Source organism: Chiloscyllium plagiosum, unplaced genomic scaffold, assembly GCF_037043375.1.
Source record: "Chiloscyllium plagiosum isolate Xiang-an unplaced genomic scaffold, Cpla_swu_hap1 HiC_scaffold_30, whole genome shotgun sequence".
Lineage (NCBI taxonomy): Eukaryota > Metazoa > Chordata > Chondrichthyes > Orectolobiformes > Hemiscylliidae > Chiloscyllium > Chiloscyllium plagiosum.
The window spans coordinates 28,977,386-29,004,268 of NW_028270168.1; the positions used below are offsets into that span (position 1 = coordinate 28,977,386).

Sequence of the window (26,883 nt, forward strand, 5' to 3'; positions counted from 1 at the left end):
TATTAATATTTCTGGTCTGGCTAGCTTTTAAATACACTCCAATCCTGTTCTGTTAACTTTTCCAGCTTCAGAAAAACCGAGATACAAGTGATCTGTTTTTGTTCTTTTGTGTTGTTTTACTTGTGTGAAACATTGAATCTCTAGCTTGCCTTGCAGAATCTTGTCTTGCATGTTTTTAACAGTTCATGCCGATTTTTGGTACTCTCTATTCCATAGAGAAGTATTTATCTAATAGATATATAACACATTCATTATTCTACATTGAAAAGTATTTCTCAGAAGTCTTCGTGACTAATTGAAGGAAAAGTCAAGGAAATTGAGGGGGGTATTGTGGAACCTTTATCACCTGTCAAACTTGTCACAAAGTAAAGCTGAGAACTCATTTTATACCATCACCAAAACCCTGAGTCTTAGTCACATAAATGTCACAGCCCAGGAAAGGTTCTACTCATCTGAATTTATCAGTTACTCTAAACTTTAAATTGTTAAATAATTGTAGTTTTACATTCCAATAAACTGATCACTCCGATCAATGTGCTTATTTGTAGAATGTTAACTTTACGAAGCTTAACTTAATGTGTCTGAAGGCACCAGATCAGGTCTCAGCTGCATCTAAGAGTAACTGTTTCATTTTATTATGTGCAACAAAAGTTATCTCACATCACACCCTTCTGATGCTTTATTTCAGATCAAAGTATAGTAACCGAGAAGGAATCGACACCAACGCCAAAACCTATAGCCTTAGAATTTTCACAGGCCATAAAAGCTGGTACTGCTCCTTCCTTTAAATTGAGGTAATTTATTGATGTTTTCAGCCTGATTTATTCTTTGGAGTTACTTTTTGTATTGCTAGAAAATGCAACGTGCTATTTTAATATGGTCAGTATTATGACAATTAACTGCAAATGAATAAAGAAAGTGGTGATTCTGTTGCAATCTAGTTTTGTTCATTATGTGTCATGTCTGCACAATTTATCCAGTACGCTACCTAGAAATTCGTACTTTTTATCTTGTCAGAAACACATTCTTAAATGCTTTGTAGTCATCTTAGATTTTTGATTACTTATAAAAATGGGTTTGTTTGATTTAAGATACATTTGTAATTCTGTCTTAGTTTAAATCAATTTATTTGAATTGTGACTATGTTTTTAGCTAATTTGATTCTCCAAAAATATATCATTTTTGTACTAGTATAAATAAATATAGCTGTTTGGAATGTTCATATTACATACAATAAGTGTTTTATTGGGATTCATTGATTGAAAAATGGAAGAACAAATATTCTGCCAGACTCTTCAATGGCATCAAGATCTTCAGAATCACTTGTAATGATTATCAAAGTCGGGAGAATTTGACGCTCTTCCTTGTGTTTTTGTTTTTCTGGATTGGAATGCCTAATTGAATTCTAGTCAGGAAAAGCTCGTCTTTTGGTGACAGTCAGTGAATTATATGCCTAACAGTTATAAATGTACTTGGTTTTCCTGATCTAGTATATAATATTTTTCAGCGAACAGACTACTTGCAATAAATTGAGGCTACAGCTTCAACAGAGCCCACCTAAAGGAGATAGCAAAATTGGTAATTAGTTTTAATTTCTGTTTAATGACTTACTATTACTAAAAACCTTAGAACTTAAAAACGTACTATCAATTTATTGTAAACACATGTAACCTAAAGCTCTCTTCTATTTTTGTTCCTGTCCCTACTTTCCATCTAATCGACCAAAAGTAATGTTTACAGCTGAGAAAGAAATCTTTTTGCCATTTTCTCTGACCCGGTGGAATTCAACTTCATAAAGTTTCTTTAAGTTCAATCAAAAACTGATTCGTATGCAAACAATTTTATGGGAGATTGTAGTTCTGAAGATCGCAGCTTTCTCTGGTACCTCCTTCAGCTGATGACTTGTGAGAATGTGAATGGTCAGAGTTGGTAATTGGCCAGCAATGGGAACAGTTAACCCAGTGGCACCTGGTCCTCTCTTTGCAACCTGATTTTCAAGTGGAGAAGCTGAATTGTAGACAGGATTTTTTTTTTTCTCTCGTGGATTTTGCTTCTTGGCACAGATGTTGCTTTCAATTTTAACACTTCATTAACCAAACTGAATTATTTTACTCTTTTTGTGCTGAAATACAGCTGGATCTGGTCCTGGTGATTTTACTTCATTAGAAAGTGATTGTTTCTTCTATTACCAAAGATGAAAACCACTTATAGTTGCTATTTCCATGTAGTTCTCTTTAAATTTAGGAGGGGAAACATGGCTACACAGAACAGTGAGGGACTGACAATTGAACAAGGTGTTTTTGTAAGTGAGAGGATGTTTTGACATAAATTGCTTTCGGTATTATGTTTCAGATGAAGATGATTCCACTTCGCAAGCCTCAACAACCAAGGAAAACAGTCATAACAGTAGCTTTGAGCTCATAGGGTCAATGATTCCCTCCTACCAACCATGTAACAAACAGCCAGGCAGATTTGGAGTTGCTATGCTTGGAGGATTCAGATCACCATCACCTAACCTCTTTAATCCAAACAGTCAGTTCAGAACAAGCTTCATCAGTTCAGCATCCAAGGTAAGTTTGAATTGCAAAAGTTAAAGATTTCAGTTTGAGAGCAGACTTGTTGTTTTTCGTCAGAGAACTGGCATCGGCTCCAACACCAGGTATATAATGCTATATTTTTTGCTTTTAAAACTTGTGCCTTTGCTATTTTTCTTCATTCGATAGAAGATGAGTTCATTGTTAATTGGCGAGACCATTCCAACGCTAAAAATATGTCCTTTTTTTTTCAAAAATGTGCATTTTGATATTGCACTTCAACACAAATCTTTGCTTGCTAAGCTGAAAAGGTGGTTATGAATTCCTCATCAGTATTTTCCATTCTTTCAGATAGGGATGTAGATACTTTGTTTGTGCAGGAAAAGAACTGTATAATTTGCTGAAAATATTATTTGTATGTGTCTTTTTACCAATAGAGTTCAGGAAAGCTATCTGAGCCCTCGATGCCAGTAGAAGATTCACAAGATTTGTACAATACATCTCCAGAACCAAAGAACTCAACTGGTGAATCTCAATTCAGATTCTCTCTTGAAGATGAAACTCAAAGCCAGTTACTTGATTCAGATGGGTGAGTTTCTGTATTCATCTGACGACCATGGTAATGGGAGTTAATTTGTGCTCTGAATCTTAAATTATATTCAACATTTCCACATTTGCCAAAGTTGTAACTTTGTCACTGTGCTGAAATACAGAATATTTAAACCGTTTTCTATTCCATACCATTTAAAATTGCATTCCCAAAATAAATGTTGGGCCACTTTGAAGTGTTGCTTGTGTATTAAACCATACTTGAGTGTATTTTCCATTTTACTTTGCTGTACATGCACAGAGCATTATGTACTTTACGCCTTCAAAACAATAATAGAATAGAGAAGCAACTTCTAATAAGCTTAACTCTTTATAAATTATAGGTTTTTGAATGTGGGCCATCGCAGTAACAAGTGGCAGCTGTCGAAACGTCAACTGCTTCTGGATAGTATGGATGAAAATGCAATGGACGCAAACATGGGCGAGTTGCTGGGTTATTGTTCAGGAGAATTTAAATCTCAAAATCTTGATGCAACAAAGGAAAAGAGCAAAGAGAAAGAGCAAAATTTTGACGAGTTGCTTGAACTTTGCTCCGGCAAGTTTCTATCACCAGGTACTCTTTTTTGTTTTAAGTGTCTTCTGTTTATTAGTGTGTTTTGGAAGTGACAAGAGACTGATGTTCTAACTTGAAGTATATAAAGTTCCAGTGTTTATCCTTATTTCGCAATATGAACTAGGCAGATACAAATTTGAAACACCATTTTCTAGTCACATTGAGGTGGCATTAATGAAACATTTCTTGCTTCTCTGTAGCAGAATCTTCATCTTCCATCTCTTCTGCTGTAAAGGATCAAAAAACAGTGACCACAGCATCAGATGATCTTATGACTGAGGTGCTTGCACTTTGCTCAGGCTCTTTTCCAACAGACAAGTAAGGGAAAACTTCAATTCTGCAAAGCAGAGTCTTTATTTGAGCCCCAGGTTTTCTAGATCAGGAGCCCTTTTCAACATGGGCTTCAATATTATTCTGAAATAATGAATACTTCATTTTCTTTGGCCTTCTAAATTTCTATTTAGGGAAGAAGATAAGGAAAATGAAGATGACCAGTTTCAGCTGCTAACAGATGATGAAGTTTTTAAGAGTGAGGTGAGTGAATGTAGATTTGAAATTTAAGGAAGTGATTTTGAATATTAAAGTTTCTCGCTAGTTATCCCAATTTTAAGCATTGGTCTCTGGCAGCTTTCCGGTTAAGGTAATGATACAAATGGTCTCCTAAAGATATACTTTATTCAATATTTGTGGGCAGGTGGGATTAAATGCAATCTGAAGCATGTGCACTTTCTATTTGTCTAATGGCCCTTTCTTGGAGAGATATTTAAGATTGAGCGATAAGAATGACTTGAACAATTTTGGTTGTCTTGTTCTCGTGAGAAACACCAAGAACAAAAGTACTTCTGTTTACAAAATAATTGGTTTCATTAGTGTGCAGTAAGATCATTTTGGGGTAATTGTATAAATGTTAGTCATTTGCTATGTCTGACTAGACATGTCAGTTCTGTAATAAACCTATGTGACAAATCTGATCTCTTCCAAAAAGGAGGCTTATATTTTGGAAACTGGGCGTTTATATTTAGAGTGCAATTGATGATAACTCTTAGATTAGAAGTTATTTAAAAGGAAATAGCAAAATTTGAGATGAGCATCCGTTTGATGCCATGTTGAAATGTAAACGATGAGATAATTGACTGGTTCAGTATCATTCTCTAACCTCAGAGGGGATCTAAAATCATTTTGTAGAACAACATTCCAGACTATCCAGTGTCTCTTTTGTAGTATGCCTTGTGTAATGTTTTATGTAAGCAAGCCCATTGCTTCAGCTTTGCTTATTTATACAAATAAATGATTTGTCAAGTTGTGCCATAAAGTTCAGAAGGAGGCAATTCAGCCTATCAAGTCTGCTCCGCCATTTGATGAGGTTATGGATGATCTGATAATCATTAAGCCAATTTTCCTACCTTTTCCGCCATAACCCTCTATCACCTTACTGATTAAAAATCTGTCTCAAAGCCTTGAAATGTTAATGATCCTGTTGAAAAGTTCTCTTGACCGCCTAATGTATGGCATCTTATCAAATGCCTTTTGCAAACCCAAATAGATCACATCCACTGGTTCCCTTTTATCTCTTCTGCTTGCTAACACCTTAAAAGAATTATAGTTGGTTCTGCTATAACACCCATTTCCTCAACACGAATTGGCTATAACATTATTGAAGAATTTAGGCCATTATTTGTCAAACACAAACTTTCCTTCCATGTATTGGTTATAACGCAATTCTGGTCCCATTGGTTTAAATGGTGCCACTATCATGCAATTTTCTTATAACGAGGGATCGCACAGAAATTGATCGCTTTATATCTGAACATACTGTATAATTTGTCAGGCATGATATCTCCTAACACTACGGGCATGCTAAATTGCCCGTAGTGTTAGGTAAGGGGTAAATGTAGGGGTATGGGTGGGTTGCGCTTCGGCGGGTTGGTGTGGACTTGTTGGGCCGAAGGGCCTGTTTCCACACTGTAATGTAATCTAATGTAATCTAAAAGTCATGCTGACTCCATTTTATTTTATTCTGCATTGCTAAATGCTCTGGTATTACATGCTCTACAATAAGCTCTAATATTTTTTAATCGATACATGTTAACTAGCCTACAGTTACTCGTTTTCTTGTCTCCTTTTTTTCCAAGCCTGAGATTTTTCCAGAGTTGAAGGAGTCTTTAAAGATTGAAGATTGCTACTAATGCATCCACTATTCCTGTTGCTGCTTCCTTTGATATCCTTGAACCCATCAGGTCCAAAGATGTTATCAACTGATTAGTTTCCCCAGCAGACTTTCTCTCTCGTAATAGTTGGGTTTTTTTCTCTTTTATCCCCTGTTACCACCTTGATTATTCAGTATTTTTGAAAATATTTTTGAATATTGTCTTCTACTGTAATGACTGCCAAGTGTTTACTTATCTCCTCTGTGATTTCCTTGTTCCCCGCTGTTATTTCTCCAGAGGGTGTCCATTCATTTTGACCTGACTTCCGTTTTAATCTATTTATAGAAGTTCTCTATGTCTGTTTTGACATAACTTGGAGAGTAAACTAATTTTTGTCTTTTCCATCTTTTATCTTTTTTTTAATCATCTTTTGATGGTTCTAAAACTTTCCCAATCACCTGGCTTAACACATGTCTTTGCTTTATTATATGTTTTCCTTTTAATTTGGTGCAATAGACTACTATCTTGGTTAACTATGATTGCTTTATCCCCTTCCTAGAATCATAGGACTACATGTTTGTTGCACACCATATACTAAACGTTATTCTTTGTTCCTTCAAGTACTTTACTAGTTAACTCTGCCTTTATTACTTTGTAGTTACCCTTTTGAGTTTAGGACAGTTTTTTCAACCCAAGCTTCTCGCTGTCGAACTGAAAGCAACAGTCTACCATTTTAGGGTCACCTTTTCTAGGAAATCTTTACTTCTCAGATCATACGTTAAGCATTAGTCCACATTACTAGACCTTTAATAGACTGAACCTGGTTGGATAGATAATGTATTGTGTATGTTCCTGAGTATGTTCTATGAATTCTTCATGACTTACTTCCAATTTGATTTTTCTCAATCTACCTGAAGTTTAAAGGCAGCAATGATTAAGGTATTGCCTTAATGATCGTCTTGATTTTATGCTCTCCTATCATATTGCTACAGCTAGTAGGCTATAGAAAAGTCCCATCATTGTCATCTTGCCCTTGTTATTTTTTAACTTCCAATCATATGTATTCTGTACCTTCTGATTCAAAATGAAGTTGTGCAGACAGCATTATATGCTGCTTTAGAACTGGTTTGACAACACAACATATCGACAATATAACTTTATTTTGTGCCATAATTTTCAAACTTGTATGGATAGATTTCAGAATTCTTATTTAAAAATTTCCCTGATTGAGATGACCAATTGCCTTTATATAATTTTCAATGAATATCTCAACATCTCTGTTCTAAGGAGTGAGGTGGATACTGTGCCAAATAAGTTATAGGAGGACTATAAATAAATGAAGAGATTTGAACTGGAGACTTTTTAAGTAGATACTTCAGTGTGAGGCTTAAGGCAGTTGAAAGCACCAGGGCAAGCAGAGTGCGGATACACTGACAGTTGAAACTAAGTTAGAGGTTTTAGGGAATGTATTTGTAGCAAAGATGATGCTGAGTAATAGCCGAAGGTGAGATTGTAGATTACTTAAATATGAACGCTTTTAAATTGTTGAGATATTGACTAACTGAAAACTGAGAAAACAGCAAGGAGCTGGGTGCTAAATGAGTAGAAATTGATGCACCATGTGACGTTTTGCTTGAGCTTACACTGAGACATTGTAAGATAGGGAATACATTTCGCATAACAGTACTGTGGATGAAGAAAGATTTGGTGGATTTCTTACATCTATTTGTGATGGAATCTCTTTTAAAAGCCTTACATTGTGAGCAACCTTGATTGAGAAGAAAATAACCTGTAGTGTCTTGGAGAAATTCAGATTGGAAACCAAAACTTAATTCAGATGTACGAGCATGTTGATTTCAGGAATTGCAAATAGGCAAATACATCTCCCCGTGTCTGCGTGGGTTTCCTCCGGGTGTTCCGGGTTCCTCTCTCAGTCCAAAAAAAAATGTGCAGGTTAGGTGAATTGGTCATGCTGAATTGCCCGTAGTGTTAGGTGAAGGGGTAAATGTAGGAGTATGGGTCTGGGTGGGTTACGCTTCGGCGGGTCGGTGTTGACTTGTTGGGCCGAAGGGCCTGTTTCCACACTGTAAGTAATCTAAATCTTTGTGGGCGGCACGGTGGCACAGTGATTAGCACTGCTGCCTCACAGCGCCAGAGACCCGGGTTCAATTCCCGCCTCAGGCGACTGACTGTGTGGAGTTTGCACGTTCTCCCCGTGTCTGCGTGGGTTTCCTCCGGTGCTCCGGTTTCCTCCCACCATCCAAAAAGATGTGCAGGGTCAGGTGAATTGGCCATACTAAAGTGCCCGTAGTGTTAGGTAAGGGGTAAATGTAGGGGTATGAGTGGATTTCGCTTCGGCAGGTCGGTGTTGGGCCCAAGGGCCTGTTTCCACACTGTAATCTAATCTAATCTAAACATCCTTTCTGCAACTGCTTTTGTTATGTGAAGAGACCTTAGTGAGTACTCTACGGCTGCAAGCCACTTTGGTTAAAATACTTGGGTTGATTGTTTGCTGCTTGTTGACTGGGGAACCAGTTCAAACCCTTCAAGAGTTGGAAATCTGCTTGAGGAATGACCCTGCTTTGAAAGATTTGAGGCAAAATTAATGCTACTCCTGCTTGGAAGGCTGAGTAAATATGCAAGATCTATTGTATCTGCTTTAATGTGTAATTTGAGACTTATAATTGCTTGCTGTTTGTCTTGATGAATTTATTTAATTTCTCTGACTAGGATGAGAGAAGTGTTAAAGAGGAAGATGACGAAAAAGTGGAAGATGAAGAGCAACAGATGGCCCGGGAAGTTCTTAGGAAGCGCAAACTGTGAGTATGAAAGAAATTGTATTTCCTCCTCTTCCCTCTAAACCACAGCTACATCTTGGAATATATTTGTGATGTATATTTCCAACATTTCCTGCTTTCATCATTGTTTGTTTGATTTAATTGCAACATTTCCAAGTTTTGAACATTGAATCTTTTCAGCTGTGACCTGTTGAATTCAGGGGAGGCGATGGCCTCATGGTATTATTGCTGAACTGTTAATCCAGAGAGCCAGATAATGTTCTGGCACCTGGGTTTGAATTCTGCCACAGTAGATGGTGGAATTTGAATTCAATTTTAAATAAATCTGGCATTAGGAGTCCAATGACTATCAAGAATCCATTGATGATTGTTGGAAAAAGCCACCTGGTTCACTAATGTCCCTTAGGGAGAGAAACTCCCATCCTTGCCTCATCTGGGCTCCATGTGGTTGACTCTGAACTGTCCTCTGGGCAATTAGGGATTGGCAATAAATGCTAGCCAAGCCGGTGGTACCCTCACCCCCCTGAATGGGGGGGAAAAAAATCCATTTTCTGAAAATTAAATTTGACTTTGGAAGTAGGCAATATTTGGCATGTTTTGATTTTGCGTCTTGGAATGGCCGTGATGCCCATAGTCAAATAGCCCACAGATATCTTATTCCAGGCTCCCTTCTGAAACATCACCATTTGCCTGAGCATTGTATGGGCCATGTTTCCTGACATCAGAAGAAATGTCATGCTTCTCATTTCAGTATTATGGTAGATTATTGGTTGTTTCAGTCCAATTGTGACTCTAATTTTGAAATTATTTTGTAGAAAATTAAAAGATTTTGTTGAGGATGAGGCTGAACTCTCTGGCAGTGAGGTGGCAAGTGATGACGAATCAGATGCAGAATCTGATGACTATGAAGAGGATATAATTGAAGAGGAGCTTCCATCAGATGAGGAACTGCAAGAACAAGTAAACAAAATTCACATGTGAGTACTTGCCAAATGCACAGGGCTGTTTTCTCTCTATTGTTTTGGGTAATGATTAAGGCTCAAGTAAAGAATTTGATCATTTCTTGGATCAGATCGGATCAACCAAAAGATCCTTTTGAGAAGGATAGAATATTAGACCTGATCCCATCGTTCAATGTGAAATTGAGTTGAATATAAGTAACTCTGTCTGAAGTGTATGCCACGTGAAAGGTGTCTGCTTACTCATGCGCAGATGGTGCCAGCGATGTCACGTTGCCACAATAGCCTTTTCACCATATTACACATGCATGAATTAACTAGCATCAGCCACGCTGGAGAACAGTGTGAGGAGCAATGAACAGTTGCATGTTTGTCAGGTCCAAACTAGAGGCAAAACAAACAAATTTCAGCTCTTACTTTCTGTTGCCCTCATGATGTTCAGGGGAGTTACTCAGACTGATGCAGGGTTGGAAGTTTATGATGCTGGGCCCACTGACATTCATGCCCAAAATTTGTTAAAAGCATTCCATTGCTTTGCTGTGATATCATAAGTCACATGACATGCCGCTATACTACACCAGCCACCCACCCTTTGTCTTTGAATTTCAGAAGGGTCTGTGCTCCAAAAGTTTGTATGATTTCAAATAAACTATTGGACTAAACTTGGAATCGTGTGACTTCTGTCCACCCCAGTCCAGCACTGGCACTTCTACATCATTGCGGTGATGTGGAATAGCAAATTTGTGTTTGCACGTGAACGTTCATGGTGCCACCTAGTGATGGCATTGATGAATAAACAGCCTGTAAAGAATATAGAAGTAAAATTAAGATGTCTGGGATATGCTTTTGTAGAGTCAAGCATGGAAGTTTAGAAGATGCAATTTCTGTTATTCTGCTTCTTTGCAAGTTGTGCTAAAATTGAATTTGAGTGATATAATGCAGACTCAGCATTGAAATTGGTGCAATATGAAAAGTTGGGGTACTGGCCCAAAAAAAATCAAGAAAAGCTAGGATGATGTATTGATATTTTTAAATGGCAAGATAATTATTTCTTGTAACCTCTCTGACTCTGAAGAACTTAATTTTGTAAATACGGAGTCTCAGTCCTTCAGAAGAACGTCAATACTGTATTGAAGTTTCAACTTTTTAAGCCCATTTTTCTGTTGTTCTTGCCTTCTCCTCGTGCATCTCTTAAATCCTTAATTTGTTTTTGGTACAAATTAGATTTTAATATTTGCAGTTTTATTCAAAATGTCTTCGGAGCACATGGTGTCTCAATATATTGGAGTAAATCCTCAAAATTTGTACAGCTGATGGTAGAGTAAACGACTAGTGCCTTTACTGTTGTCCAAAGTCTGGATCGCTCTTTGACTTCAATACGTCTTTTGCATCACATTGAAGATTCGCCCAGAATTTTATTACTCTTTGTCTCTCAAAATATAACTGCTGTATGGTCCAGATTCTGGATCGATCTTTTGATACATGAATATCTTCATTCGACTGTTGCTATATGTAATGTCAAAATACTTGTTTTATTTACAACTGGAGTACTTTAATCGCATAGCTATTTCTGGGAGCTCTGTGATTAAATTGCATAGCAAATCAAGTTAGAGAGCTTATTGTTTAGTTAATGAACTGGATTAATACTTGCAAGACCACCTAAAGTTAAGCATCATAATTGGGAGTTTCACTTCAATTTCAGAATGCCCAAATGATCTTCTGAAATAGGCGAGCAGTAAATCATCATTGTTTTTTGCAAACAAAAGATGCGCTGCTTGAATTTGAATAATTTGGGACATTTGCCATCCTTTTGGTTTGTCCTCTAAGACTGTAGGCCAAGTGATGTCTTGTCATGCAATTAATCCATACATTTTGAGTAAATGGTGAATGTCATAAGTTAACCCTTTAATAAATAAGCAAGTTACAATTGATTACAGTGCTTGACACTTTGAATGTAAGAACCAACATTGAATTTGCTGTTGATTCCTGCTTTGTTGTCCCAAAAGAATTATGTTATCACATAATGCGTAGACCCTTCAGCCTGTTGAAATTGCTCCACCATTCAATCAGAATGTGCTGATCTGATTTTATATTCCACTCTACGTTCCTACACGTTCCCAATTTAATCTTTCACCCACTTAGATATCAAGAATGCATCCGTCTTAAAGGTTTTGTCTTCATTGCTTTTTGAGCAAGGCAATACCAAAGACACACAATATCCTCTTGTCTGACTTAAATGAATGACCCTCTCGTTTAAAACTATGTCATGTCGTTCTACCTTCTCTCTCAAAAGGAAACATCTTTTCCACATTGATCTGGTCAAATTCACTTTCATTTTTGTTAAGTCACCTCTGACTTCTAAGCTTCACAGGGTGCAGACCTAGCTTGTCTAACCTTTCCTCAAGACAATCCATGTATTCCAGGCATTAGTCCAGTAAAGGTTTTCTGTACTGCTTCCAATACATTAACATCTTAACTAAGTACGGTAACTAGTACTGCACAGTTCAGACAATGGTTTCACAAATGCCCCGCATGGCTTAAGTATCCACCCCCCACCCCAGCACATCGTTAATAATAACTTCTAACGTTTTCCCTACAACGAATGTTCAGCCTGTAGTTTGCTGCTTAAGTTCTATAAAGCTACAGCTTAACTTAGACTCAGTGCCCCATCCAATGAAGGCAAGCATGCTTTAGGCCTTTTTTACTACCTTTATCCACCTGTGCTGCCACCTGTGCTGCCACCTTCAGCGATCTGTGAACCTGCACACCCAGTGCTGTCTGCATATCAATACTCCTAATGCTTCCGCCTCTACTTGATTTCCAAAATGCGTCACCTTATATTTGACGGGATTAAACTCCATCTACCATTTTCTGCCCCTGCCTCCAACTGACTTCTATCCTAATGTATCATCTGATAATCCTCCTCATTATCTGCAACTCCACCAATCTTTGTATAGTCTGCAAATTTACTAATTATACCAGCTATGCTTTCCTCCAAGTTAAAGGTTTAGATAGAGAGGATTTTTTTAAGTGTGTACAAGACAATTTTCTGATTCAGTATGTGGATGTACCTACTAGAGAAGGTGCAAAACCTGACCTACTCTTGGGAAATAAGGCAGGGCACGTGACTGAGGTGTCAATGGGGGCGCACTTTGGGGTCAGCGACCATAATTCTGTTCGTTCTAAAATAGTGATGGAAAAGGGTAGACCAGATCTAAAAATTGAAGTTCTAAATTGGAGAAAGGCCAATTTTGATGGTATTAGGCAAGAACTTTCGAAAGCTGACTGGAGTCAGATGTTCGCAGGTAAAGGGACGGCTGGAAAATGGGAAGTCTTCAGAAATGAGATAACAAGAATCCAGAGAAAGTATATTCCTGTCAGGGTGAAAGGAAAGGCTGGTAGGTATAGGGAATGCTGGATGACTAAAGAAATTGAGGGTTTGGTTAAGAAAAAGAAGGAAGCATATGTCAGGTACAGACAGGATAGATTGAGTGAATCCTTAGAGCATAAAGGAAGTAGGAGTATACTTAAGAGGGAAATCAGGAGGGCAAAAAGGGGACACATGATAGCTTTGGCAAATAGAATTAAGGTGAATCCAAAGGGTTTTTACAAATCTATTAAGGACAAAAGGGTAACTAGAGAGAGAATAGGGCCCCTCAAAGATCAGCAAGGCAGCCTTTGTGTGGAGCCACAGAAAATGGGGGAGATACTAAATGAATATTTTGCATCAGTGTTTACTGTGGTAAAGGATATGGAAGATATCGACTGTCGGGAAATAGATAGTGACATCTTGCAAAATGTCCAGATTACAGAGAAGGAAGTGCTGGATTTCTTGAAACGGTTAAAGGTGGATAAATCCCCAGGACCTGATCAGGTGTACATGAGAAGTCTGCGGGAAGCTAGAGAAGTGATTGCTGGGCCTCTTGCTGAGATATTTGTATCATCGATAGTCACAGGTGAGGTGCCGGAAGACTGGAGGTTGGCAAACGTGGTGCCACTGTTTAAGAGGGGTGGTAAAGACAAGCCAGACCTCAGTGGTGGCAAGTTGTTGGAGGGAATCCTGATGGACAGGATGTACATGTATTTGGAAAGGCAAGGACTGATTAGGGATAGTCAACATGGCTTTGTGCGTGGAAAATCATGTCTCATAAACTTGATTGAGTTTTTTGAAGAAGTAACAAAGAAGATGAATGAAGGCAGAGCAGTAGATTTGATCTTTATGGACTTCAGTAAGGCGTTCGACAAGGTTCCCCATGGGAGACTGATCAGCAAGGTTAGATCTCATGGAATACAGGGAGAACTAGCCATTTGGATACAGAACTGGCTCAAAGGTGGAAGACACAGGGTGGTGGTGGAGGGTTGTTTTTCAGAGTGGAGGCTGTGACCAGTGGAGTGCCACAAGGATTGGTGCTGGGCCCTATACTCTTTGTCATTTACATAAATGATTTGGATGCGAGCATAAGAGGTACAGTTAGTAAGTTTGCAGATGGCACCAAAATTGGAGGTGTAGTGGACAGTGAAGAGGGTTACCTCAGATTACAACAGGATCTGGATCAGATGGGCCAATGGGCTGAGAAGTGGCAGATGGAGTTTAATTCAGATAAATGCAAGGTGCTGCATTTTGGGAAAGAAATCTTAGCAGGACTTATACACTTAATGGTAAGGTCCTAGGGAGTGTTGCTGAACAAAGAAACCTTGGAATGCAGGTTCATAGCTCCTTGAAAGTGGAATCGCAGGTAGATAGGATAGTGAGGATAGCGTTTGGTATGCTTTCCTTTATTGGTCAGAGAATTGAGTACAGGAGTTGGGAGGTCATGTTGCGACTGTACAGGACATTGTTTAAGCCACTGTTGGAATAGTCCGTGCAATTCTGGTCTCCTTCCTGTCGGAAAGCTGTTGTGAAACTTGTAAATCTTTTCTGAACCCTTTCAAGGATGTTGCCAGTGTTGGAGGATCTGAGCTACAGGGAGAGGCTGAACAGACTGGGGCTGTTTTCCCTGGAGCGTAGGAGGCTGAGGGGTGACCTTATAGAGGTTTACAAAATTGAGGGGCATGGATAGGATAAATAGACAAAGTCTTTTCCCTGGGGTCAGGGCGTCCAGAACTAGAGGGCATAGGTTTAGGGTGAGAGGGGAAATATATAAAAGAGACGTAAGGGGCAACTTTTTCGCGCAGAGGGTGGTGCGTGTATGGAATGAGCTGCCAGAGGATGTGGTGGAGGCTGGTACAATTGCAACATTTAAGTAGCATTTGGATGGGTATATGAATAAGAAGGGTTTGGAGGGATATGAGCCGGGTACTGGCAGGTGGGACTAGATTGGGTTGGGATATCTGGTCGCCATGGACGGGTTGGACCAAAGGGTATGTTTCTATGCTGTACATTTCTATGACTCTATATAGATCATGAACAGCAGAGGTCCCAGCACTGATCCCTGTGGAACACCACTAGTCACAGCCCTCCATTCTGAAAAGCATCCTTCTGCCACTACCCTGTCTCCTCTGGCAAAGCCATTCTGTGTCCATCTTGCCAGCTCACCCCAATACCATGTGACTTCACCTTTTGAGGAACCTTGTCAAAGACTACTGAAGTCCATGTAGACAAAATAGCCACTTTTTCCTCAATCATCTTCATCGCCTCCTCAAAAAACACTATCAAGTTAACGAGGCATGACCTCCCCTGCATAAAACCGAGCTGTTTGTCATTAATAAGTCTATTTGCTTCTAAAGGCTTATAGATCTTGTCCCTGAGAATTTTTTCTGTTAATTTCCCTACCACTGACATAAGGCTGACAGGCCTGTAATTTGCTGAATTATTCCTGTGACCGTCCTTGAATAATGGAACAACATTGGAGAATAATCAATCGTCTGGGACCTCACCTATGGCCAAAGAGGATACAACAATGTCTGTCAATGCTCCAGCTATTTGTTCTCTTCCTTCCCTCAGTATTCTGGGATAGATCTCATCAGGACCCTGAGGACTTATCTACCTTAATTCTTTTTAGACACACACCTCTTCCCTTTGAATAGCAACTTGGCTTAGAAATTTGACACTCTTTTCCCAGAGAACATCCTCCACAAGTTCCTTTGCTTTGCTGAATACCGACAGACAGTTTTCTTTTAAGACCTTACCTACCACTTCTGGCTCCATACGCAGATTTCCTCCTTTGTCCTTGAGTGGGCCAACCCTTCCCCTTGCTACCTTCTTGCTTTTTATATATGTTTAAAAAGCCTTGGGATTCTCCTTAATCCTGTTTGCCAATGACTTTCCATGACCCCTTTTCACCCTTATAATTTCTTGTTTAAGTTATTTCCTACTTTCCTTATATTTCAAGGGATTTGTCAGTTCCCATCCCCCCTCGAGCTTATGTACAAAGTTAAAAATCACACAACACCAGGTTATAGTCCAACAGGTTTAATTGGAAGCACACTAGCTTTCGGAGTGCCGCTCCTTCATCAGGTGAACTGCGACTTTATGTATACTTCCTTTCTCTTTTTGACCAAGGCCATAACATCCCTGGTCATCCAAGGTTGATATAATTTGCCATATCTGTCCTTCATTCTCGCAGGAATGTGCTGCTCCTGAACTCCTCTTTACTGCCGATTTAAATACTCCCACATGTCAAATGTGGATTTGCCCTCAAACATCCACCTCCAATCAACATTCTCCAGTTCCTGCCTAATATCATTGTAGCTTGCCTTCTCTCAATTTAACCCAAAGACTGCTGTTATCCCTTTCGATGAGTATCTTAAAACTCATTATTACGGTCACCGCGCCTGAAATGCTCTCCCACTAAAACTTCACTCACCTGGCCAGGCTCATTTACCAAAACCAGGTCCAATGTAACCTCTTTTGTGGTTGGACTGATTACATACTGTCAAGAAATCCTCCCGAATGGTCCTTACAAATTCCAATCCATCCAAGCCTCTGGCATGATGTCCTAGTTGATGCAGGGGAAATTAAAATCACCCACCAGAACAACCCTACTGTTATTACAAAGTTCTGAAATCTGCTTACAATCCCTCCTCTATCTCCCACTGGCTGTTGGGAGGCCTATAGTATACCCCCAGCTTTGTGATTTCACCTTTTCCTGTTCCTGAGTTCTACCCATACTGCCTTGCTGCATGAGTCCTCTGATGTATTCTCCCTCAGTATAGCTGAAAGATACTTCCCCCATCCCTCTTACAGCCCTTTCTGACATACCTGTTATATCTAAATACTGGGGCTTTCAGCTGCCAGTCCTCTTTTTCAGCCAAGTCTCCGTAATTGCAATAATGTCATAGTTCCAAGTACTAATCAATGCTCTGGGTTCATCCAGCTTGCCAATTGTACCTCTTGAGTTGAAATATAAACATTTCAGACCACCTCCCCTGCTCTTTTTCAGCAGCATTTCTCTGCTTGTTCTTCGTCATGTTTGCTCTGGTTTCTGCGTCTCCATTAATTCCTGCATCTACTGTCCTACTCCTCTGGTTCCCATCCTCTGCCACACTAGTTTAAACCCTCCCCAACTATTCTACCAAGTACCCCTGAAAAGACATTAGTCCCAGTCCTGCGCAGGTGTAATCCGTCCAGTTTATACAGGTCCTACCTCCCCCAGAACCAGTCTCGATGCCCCATAAATCTGAATTCTTCCCCCTCACACTATCTTCTGCAACATATTCGTCCTATATATCCTACTGTTTCTACTCTGACTAGCTTGTGGCACTGGTAGTAATCCTGTTTAACCGTTTTCATGTTTTTATCTTTTTGACTAACTTTTTTTTTTGCACAATTATATCTTATCTTTGAGCTTGCTGTTACCTTTTACTTTTTTAGCAAATCACATAGCGGGTCTATCCTTCAGAATTTTTCTTATTTGTTGGAGCGTATCTTTTCTATACATTTGAAAATATCCCTTTAAATGTTTGCAACTGTCAGCAAGCACCACTTATTGCTTTTTTTTTCATTCCATGACCCGACAACCTGCAGGAAAGCTTTGATGGATGAGGATAAACGGAAGTTGCGTCTTTATCAAGAACATTACCTAGCTGATGGGGACCTGCACAGTGATGGCCCAGGTCGTGCACGGAAGTTCCGTTGGAAAAATATTGGTACGTTTTTCCAAATGTCAAATTCATTTACATTGACCATAGCCTCTTATTATCTGAATTGGGTAGTATTATAGAACAGACAAGTCTCGGAATTCAGGTACATAATTATTTGAAATTTGTGTCAGAGGTAGACATGGTTAAGAAGGTGTTTAGCACGCTTGCCTTTATTGCTCAGACCTTGAAATGTAAGAGCAGGGATGTCATGTTGAGATTATACAGGACTTTGGTGAGATGTCTTCTGGAGAACCATGTGCAGTCCTGGTCACCTTATAGAAAGAAAGGATATTATTAAACCGGAGAACATCCAGAGAAGATTTACCAGGATGTTGTTGGGAATAAGGGGTTTGAATTATGGAAATAGACTGGATAGGCTGGGACTTCTGTCACTCAAGTGTAGGAGGTTGAGGGGTATCCTTATCGAGGTTTATAAAATCATGAGAGGCATGGATACGGTGAATAGCAAATGTCTTTTCCCCAAGGTGGGAGCTTTCAAAACTAGGGGGCATACTTTTAAGGTGAGAAAAGAAAGATTTAAAAAGGACACGAGGGACAACTTTTTTAACACAGTGGTTTGTATGTGGAATGAACTGCTGTATGACTCTAACCATTGGTGAGATGTTCTTGCTCCATTCTCCAGTGGATTATTATTTGTACTATTTTGTGCAGACAATGAAGACTTTACTGAAAGACAGCTGAAGAAAGAAGCAGGAGGTGAATTAAATATTCCTCCTGATTTGAATTGAAAATCAGCTTTATTTTGAGGATGATAAATGTGTTTTATTTCAGATGATTCCTCACAGATTGACTTGTTTCATGGAGATTCTGAGGATGGACCAGAAGAAGAGGAAGTGGATGACGCAGAAGTAAAATGGCGAAAAGATCGGTTTGAACGTGAGCAGTGGTTTCGTGAGCAGGTGATTCTTGCACATTAGCTGGTTTTGGTACATCAATTGGGTACACTTAATGTTAATATAAGGTGCTAAACTATTAATGCTTTTGCCTCTTACAGCAAACATATTCTATGATTTACTTCAATATTGCCACATTTTAAAATTGAGATCAGACTTTCTAGCAGGCTAACTAAGCATAGTTTTTTTAAAAGATCCATTGATGGATATGAGTTGGACTCCAAAATACTGATCATTTGCAAACATGTTCATGTATCAGGTATGCTCTGGACCCCAAAAGTGGGTTGGAGTGATTTATAGCTTACTATAAATACCATATGGCCTACTATTATCTATCCTTTGTCTGCTTAACTGCTGTTTTCCTTCACTTGCGCTCTCTCTCTCTCTCTCGCATATATACCACTTTTTCCTAACTCTACTGGTTCAAAAGAAGAGTCATTGAATTCAAAATGTCAAACTCTGCTTTCTCTCCATAGATGCTAAGTTTCTCTGGCAATTTCAGTTTTTGCTGCTGAGGAGACTATCACTTTACTTAGTCAACATGTCAAAGCAAGAAGAAATTCTTGCTTTTTTGATCGTATTACTGCCATTTGCGATATGAGATACACCTGGGCATTTTGCTGTGTTCTACAGTCAGAATTTCTATCCAATGTAGCTGCTTTATAATCTAGAATCTTCTACACAGACCTGCCTTATGCATACTATTTAGTGAGTTAAGTGCTGCTTACGATGCTCCTCTAGGAAATTAAATTCAGCAATTGCTGGGAAAGCAAATGTCCTTCTGACTTTCAGCACAGTATGTGAAATATGGCCAATTGATTTTTAAATTTCATTATCTGAATTAATACTTGGGATTTTGGTGAACAATGTGTTTTTTATAAGAAAGGAACTGAAAACAGTCTTAACATGACCACATGCATCACCTGACCACAGTGTGTGTTAGACAAAAGAGTGTGTAGCTAAACTCATATTTTATCCAAAGGCAAGGAAACCATCCAGCAAGAGCCTCCCCCAGGCACAAGTAGATCCTCATTGCCTACTTCTGTTTATGCTTCTGGGATTGTTCATATGTTTAAGATGGAACTATCACCTGTAATTATCACACTAGGAAACAATGAATTCAATACATAAACTTGTCACAAGCAGTTGCTTGAAATACAGAAGACTGGCAATTTTTTTTGACTGCGACACTCAAATAGCAAATGCAATCACAATAAACCTCATGGATTTCTCAGCCACTCACCCAGATATCAATACCATGGTGGGTTATTAAGTCTAATTAAACTTCACAAGACATTAGATTCCTTCACTTTGCTGATCTAGCCTTGGAGTTGCTTGAGAAGAAATTTCATCATGGCCTGCCCCATGACTGCTGCTGTTCTGGTTAATCACAATCCTCCCCTAGGTCTTCCCCGTACTTCAAAATTGCACTCCAGGCCTCATTTGCAAGCATAACTTAATGCTTCACCAGCCCAGATGCATTTCTGTATTTTCCCTGAGTTCTAATTTTGCTCCGATATGTACAGCAAATATGGCTTGTGGGCTCTCACTCTGTCCACTATACTGAAGTATTAATGCTCGCAATCATCATTTGACCCCTTGAAGCTTTGCCTAACACAATGAGAAAATGCTTACAACATTCCCACTTCCTGAGGCTCTGCAGGGCATCTTCTGAGTCCTGAATGTACACAGTCAACGGTGTGGGCTACTTGGAATATTGCTAAAAGTCATTCCAAAATGGAACCTCCAGTCTTTCTTTCCCACTAAACAGTATGCACAGAAATGCTTTTAGTAGCCTCTAGAAAACCTTCTAATAAGCTCTTCCCATATCGCTGAACTGAATATAGCACTGTAACTATTGGAGATTGATGTTGCATTCTCATTGAATGCTGGAAATGGATGTCATGACAACTTGTGTATGTACAACTGTCCAAAGGTGGTATGCTTGATGCTACTACTTTTATTTTTTCAGTTGGTAGGTAATAAATTAGCCCATTTTTCCTTAAAGTAACCTCATGATTTGATTCCTCACTGCAGTAGATCCTGGTAAACTACATTTTAATTGGAGAGTGATCTAGCTTGAAAAATAGGGAACTTGTTTACACTTCCTTACTTTTTCATAATACTCTTGATTAAATTTAGTCACTCAGTTTGTAACATATCAGCCTTTCTTTCTGGGCTGAGGTAGAGGCAAGGTGATATGAAAAATTATAACAACCAAGGAAGTGTAATTTTTTTAAAAATATCATTGAAAACATCTGTCTTTTGAGACCAATAAGAAGTTTCCTCTTCACTGAAGTTGCACAAAAAGTCTTGATCCAGACATACTTTATTTTTACATGCTGATACTAAAATATATTTTTGAATCTTTCCAGTTTTGATTTATGGTTTAATTTTCTATTGGATTTCTTTAGATTGAAGTATAATCTATCTCGCTTTTGGTCTAGTCACAGGATGCAGGTAGTGAAGAGGAAGTTGGTGAAGATAGTCAATTCATGAAACTGGCAAAGAAAATTACCGTGAAAACTTTACAGAAAGGTCTGTGCAATCAATGTTCTTCAGAGCAATTTTTGAACTTAGCAAGAAATGTTTTCTGATCTTAGAGAAGAGATGAAGACTAAGTGCCATTTTACAAATCAAACCAACATCAATATGTGCTTAAATGTGATTTAGATAAACCTATGTCACAATTGCACCAGATTTTATTTTATCAGAAATGTATGTGAAAACCTACTGGACACTTGTCCAGATGAACAAGGTTTAGATGGTGCCACTAAATGTAGGACAGATGTTCAACTATTTGGGTTTACTTGGTGTAAAGCAAAAAGTATTGGAGAAGACTCAATCTAATGATTGCTCTATCTGGGTTTGCAGGTATCTCCATGGAAGTAGTTTCAGAGAAAAAGCAACAGGAATCAGCAGGGCAGAAGCCCCAGAAATCATCTGTCCTTCGGGTATGTGATCATTATTGAATTGGTTACTTGAAAAGAAGAGTGCTCCCCGTTTCAAGTATTTCAAAAATGAGAGGCAAGAAAAGGGATCAGAGTTGGTAAATCTTTTCTGAACCCTTTCAAGTTTCACAACAGCTTTCCGATAGGAAGGAGACCAGAATTGCACGCAATATTCCAATAGGGCCTAACTAAAGTCCTGTACAGCCGCAACATGACCTCCCAACTCCTGTACTCAATCCTCTGACCAATAAAGGAAAGCATACCAAATGCCGCCTTCACTATCCTTTCTACCAGTGACTCCACTTTCAAGGAGCAATGAACCTGCACTCCAAGGTCTCTTTGTTCAGTTACACACCCTAGGACCTTACCATTAAGTGTATAAGTCCTGCTAAGATTTGCTTTCCCAAAATGCAGCACCTTGCATTTATCTGAATTAAACTCCATCTGTCACTTCTCAGCCCATTGGCCCATCTGGTCAAGATCCTGGTGTAATCTGAGGTAATCCTCTTCGCTGTCCACTGCACCTCCAATTTTGGTGTCATCTGCAAACTTACCAACTGTACCTCTTATGCTCGCATCCAAATCATTCATGTAAATGACAAAAGGTATAGGGCCCAGCACCGATCGTTGTGGCACTCCACCCGGTCACAGGCCTCCAGTCTGAAAAACAACCCTCCACCACCACCATCTTCTGTCTTCTACCTTTGAGCCATTTCTGTATCCAAATGGCTAGTTCTCCCTGTATTCCTTGAGATCTAACCTTGCTAATCAGTCTCCCATGGGGAACCTTGTCGAACGTCCATATAGATCACATCTACTGCTCTGCCCTCACCAATCCTTTTTGTTACTTCTTCAAAAAACTCTATCAAGTTTGTGAGACATGATTTCCCACGCAAAACGCCATGGTGACTATCCCTAATCAGTCCTTGCCTTTCCAAATACATGTACATCCTGTCCCTCAGGGTTCCCTCCAACAACTTGCCCACCACCGAGATCAGGCTCACTGGTCTATAGTTCCTTGGCTTGTCTTTACCACCCTTCTTAAACAGTGGCACCACGTTTGCCAACCTCCAGTCTTCCAGCACCTCACCTATGACTATCGATCATACAAATATCTCAGCAAGAGGCCCAGCAATCACTTCTGTAGCTTCCCACAGTTCTCGCGTGCACCTGATCAGGTCCTGGGGATTTATCCACTTTTAACCATTTCAAGACATCCAGCACTTTCTCCTCTGTAATCTGGACATTTTGCAAGATGTCACCATCTATTTCCCTACAGTCTATATCTTCCATATCCTTTTCTACAGTAAATACTGATGCAAGATATTCATTTAGTATCTCCCCCAGTAGATTAGATTATTTTCATTAGAAAGACGGAGGTTGAGGAGGGTCCTGATTGAGATCAACAGAATCATGAGAGGTATAGACAAGGTAGTTAGCGAGAAGCTTTTTCCCAGAATAGGGGTCACAACCTCAAGGTAAGAGGGGAAACGTTTAAGGGAGATATGCATGGAAAGTTCTTTACATTGAGGGTGGTGGGTGCCTGGAATGTCAGCGGAGGTGGTAGAAGCAGGCACGATAGTGTCATTTAAAATTTATCTAAACATAGATACATGAATGGGCAGGGAGCAGAGGGATACAGTACCTTCAAAAATAGGCGACAGATTCCGATAAAAGATCTTGATCAGCGCAGGCTTTGGAGCTGAAGGGCCTGTTCCTGTGGTGTAATTTTCTTTGTTCTCATAAATTCATATACAGGCCAGACCAGATAAGGACAATAGATTATCTTCCCTAAAAGTTATAAGTGAATCAGATGGGTTTTTATCATCATCAACCAGTGGTTGCATTGTCTGCATTGTGCTAGCTTTTCATTTCAGATTTTTAAAAACTTTATATTTCACTGTCTGCCATCCAACTCGTGTCTACAACATTAGCCTGCATCTCTGGACTACTCATTCAGTGAGTAGGTTCGTTTTCAGACATTTTGTCTCTGTACTAGGTAACATCATCAGTGAATCTCCGGTGAAGCATTGATGTTAGTGACCCGCTTTAATTTGTGTTTGGTTTTCCTTAGCTTGGTGATGTCATTTCCTGTGGTGATGTTATTTCCTTTTTTTTCTCAGGATAGTAAATGGGGTCCAAGTCGACATGTTTGTTGATAGAGTTCTGGTTGGAATGTCATACTTCTAGGAATCCACGAGCTGTTTCTGTTTGGCTTGTCCTAGGATGGATGTGTTGTCCCAGTCGAAGTGGTGTCCTCCTTCATCTGGATGTAAGGATACTAGTGTGAGTGGGTCATGGCTCGTTGAAGTTAATGTATCCTGGTGGCTAGATTTTTGCCTGTTTGTCCAATGTCATGTTTATTACAGTTCTTGCAATGTATTTTGTAAATGACTAGTTTTGCTTGTTGTCTATATGAGGGTCTTTCAAGTTAATTAGCTGCTGTTTTAGTGTGTTGGTGGGTTTGTGGACTACTACGATGCCAAGAGATCTGAGTAGTCTGGCAGTCGTTTTCAAGATGCCTTTAATGTAGGGGAGAGTGGCTGTGGTTTCTGGGCTCGTTTTGTCTCCTGTTGGGGTTTGTTGCTGAGAAATCTGAAGACTGTGTTGATTGGGTACCCATTCTTTTTGAATACGCTGTTATGATTTTCCTCTGCTCTTCATTGTTCCTCTGTGTTGCAGTGTGTGGTAGCTCGTTGAAATAATGTTCTGATGCAGCTTCATTTATAGGTGTTGGGATGATTGCTTCTGTAGTTCAGAATTTTGGTCTGTATGAGTTGTTTTCCTGTAGACGCTGGTTTGAAGTTCCCTATTGGCTGTTTGCTCTACTGTGACATCTAGGAATGGCAGTTTGTTGTTATTTTCCTCCTCTTTCGTGAATTTTATGCCAGTAAGGGTATTATTGATGATCTTGAACGTTTCCTCTAATTTGTTTCGTTTAGTGATGACAAAGGTGTCATCCACGTAGTGGACCCAATGTTTGGGTTGGATGGTTGGCAGAGCTGTTTACTCAGGTCTCTGCATTACTGCCTCTGCTCAGAACCCTGATATCGGAGATCCCATGGGTGTTCCGTTGATTTGTCTATAGGTTTTGTTATTGGAAGTGAAGTGGGTGGTAAGGAATAAGTCTACGAGCTTGACGTTGTTGCCCTTGTTGAAGTTGGTGGTGTTTGGTGTATGTGTCTTTGGTTCTTTTAATAGGGTAGTCAGTGTTTCCATGGTGTTGATGGATATGAACAGGGCTGTTGCATCATTATTTCCTTCTCTTCTATCTTGGTGTCTTTGGTGTTCAAGAATTCTTGGGTGGAATGGATGGAATGTTGTGAGTTTCTACGAAGTGATTTAGTCTTTGATGTAGCTCCTGGCTAACCTGTATGTTGGTGTTCCAGGTAGCGAGACTATGCTTCTGAGGGGGGCTCCTGGTTTGTGTACTTTGGGTAATCCGTAGAAGCATGGTGTATTGGATCTGCCTGGTTTCATTTTTTTGGAAGTTTGTCTTATTTAATTCTGCAGATTTCTGAAGTTTTTGAGGAGGGCTGTGATTCTGTTCTCCAGTTTTGGGGTCGGGTGTTCGCCACCTGAAGACAAAAGACTTATGACAGTCATTGTAAACCAAAGAGACTACGTTGAGAAAGCGAATGCACTGCTTGCAGATACTGACATTTACCAACAGGTGGCGATAGACTTGACTCCACAACTAGAGAATTGAATCATAGCCCAGCTCAAAAAAAACTTCAAAGCTGGAAAATTAAATAAAACAGACTTCCAAAAACTGAAACCAGACGGATCCAACACAATCCACCTCTACAGATTACCCAAAATTCACAAACTAGGAGTTCCTCTCAGATCCATTGTCTCGCTATCTGGAACACCAAAGACTAAAACACTTGGTAGAAGACTCACACAACACCATCCATTCCACCCAAGAATTCTGGAACACCGTCAAAGACACCGCGATAGAAGAGGATGAAATAATGGTCTCCTTTTACCGTAGCAGCCCTCTTCACATCCATTAACATCAATCTGGCCAAGGAAACACTGACTACATTATTAGAAGAATCAAAGGCACGCATACTAAACACCACCAACTTCAACAAGGGCAACATCGTCAAGCTTTTGGACCTTTGCCTTAACACCCACTACACTTCCAATAACAAAACCTACAGACAAACCAACGGAACACCCATGGGATCGCCAATATCAGGGTTCTTAGCAGAGGCAGTAATGCAGAGACTTGAGCAAACAGCTTTGCCAAGCAAACTTTGGGTCTGCTACGTGGATGATACCTTTGTCATCATCAAGCAAAATAAATTAGAGGGAATCTTCAAGACCATCAATAATACCCTTACTGGCTCAAAATTTACTAAAGAAGAGGAAAACAACAACAAACTGCCATTCATAGATGTCACAGTAGAGCAAACAGCCAATGGGGAACTTCAAACCAGCGTCGAGAAGAAAACCACTCATACAGACCAAATACTGAAGTACAGAAGCAATCATCCCAACACCCACAACAAAGCTGCATTAGAATGTTACTTCAATGAGCCACCACACACTGCAGCGCAGAGGAAAATCGCCATAATAGCGTATTCAAAAAGAATGGATACCCAATCAACGCAGTCCTCCGATTTCTCAGCACAAACCCAAACAAACAGGCAAAACGTGTCCTGAAATCTGAACCTCTCTCCCCTACATTAAAGACACCTTGGAAATGACTGCTAAACTACTCAGACCTCTTGTTATCATGGTGGCCCACAATTCCTCCAACATACTAATACAGCAACTAATGAACTTGAAAGACCCTATATACAGACAACAAGCAAAACTAATGTCATTTTCAAGAACTGTAACAAACACTATATTGGACAAACAGGCAGAAAACTAGCCACCAGGTTACATGAACATCAATTGGCTACAAAAAGATATGACCCACTCTCACGAGTAACCTTGCATCCAGCTGAAGAAGGACACCGCTTTGACTGGGACAACACATCCATCCTAGGACAAGCCAAACAGACGCGCATGAGAATTCCTAGAATCATGGCATTCCAACCGGAACTCTATCAACAAACGTATCGATTTGGACCCCATTTATCACCCTCTGAAAAAAGAAAAGAAAATGATGTCATCACAGGAAATGACGTCACTAAGCTAAGGAAACCTAAGTACAAATAGAAAGCGGGCGAATACACACCAGTGCTTCACCAGGGGCTCATTGATGTTACCTAGTATGGTGACGAAACATCTGAAAATGAACCTTCCTTCACAGTGAGCAAACTTCTATCCAGTGACATTAGTACTACACTGCCACCTTAAATTTGTTCTGTAAATTAAGT

At 39.6% G+C, this 26,883-nt stretch overlaps 1 protein-coding gene across 5 annotated transcripts in view; it reads left to right on the plus strand.

The window, feature by feature from the left end:
- Positions 1 to 26,883, plus strand: part of clspn (claspin) — a 60,179-nt gene that overhangs the window by 20,008 nt on the left and 13,288 nt on the right. For 3 of the 5 annotated variants that reach the window (XM_043717709.2, XM_043717708.2, XM_087976853.1), the window contains 13 exons: positions 689 to 794; positions 1,508 to 1,578; positions 2,353 to 2,570; positions 2,972 to 3,123; positions 3,467 to 3,696; positions 3,897 to 4,014; positions 4,161 to 4,230; positions 8,574 to 8,662; positions 9,457 to 9,618; positions 17,567 to 17,688; positions 18,475 to 18,602; positions 21,044 to 21,134; positions 21,471 to 21,550. In XM_043717709.2, the coding sequence (XP_043573644.2) occupies positions 689 to 794; positions 1,508 to 1,578; positions 2,353 to 2,570; positions 2,972 to 3,123; positions 3,467 to 3,696; positions 3,897 to 4,014; positions 4,161 to 4,230; positions 8,574 to 8,662; positions 9,457 to 9,618; positions 17,567 to 17,688; positions 18,475 to 18,602; positions 21,044 to 21,134; positions 21,471 to 21,550 (1,637 nt within the window). The remainder of the gene's footprint in view (positions 1 to 688; positions 795 to 1,507; positions 1,579 to 2,352; positions 2,571 to 2,971; positions 3,124 to 3,466; positions 3,697 to 3,896; positions 4,015 to 4,160; positions 4,231 to 8,573; positions 8,663 to 9,456; positions 9,619 to 17,566; positions 17,689 to 18,474; positions 18,603 to 21,043; positions 21,135 to 21,470; positions 21,551 to 26,883) is intronic. The other 2 variants (XM_087976852.1, XM_043717707.2) reach the window with 2 other exon arrangements.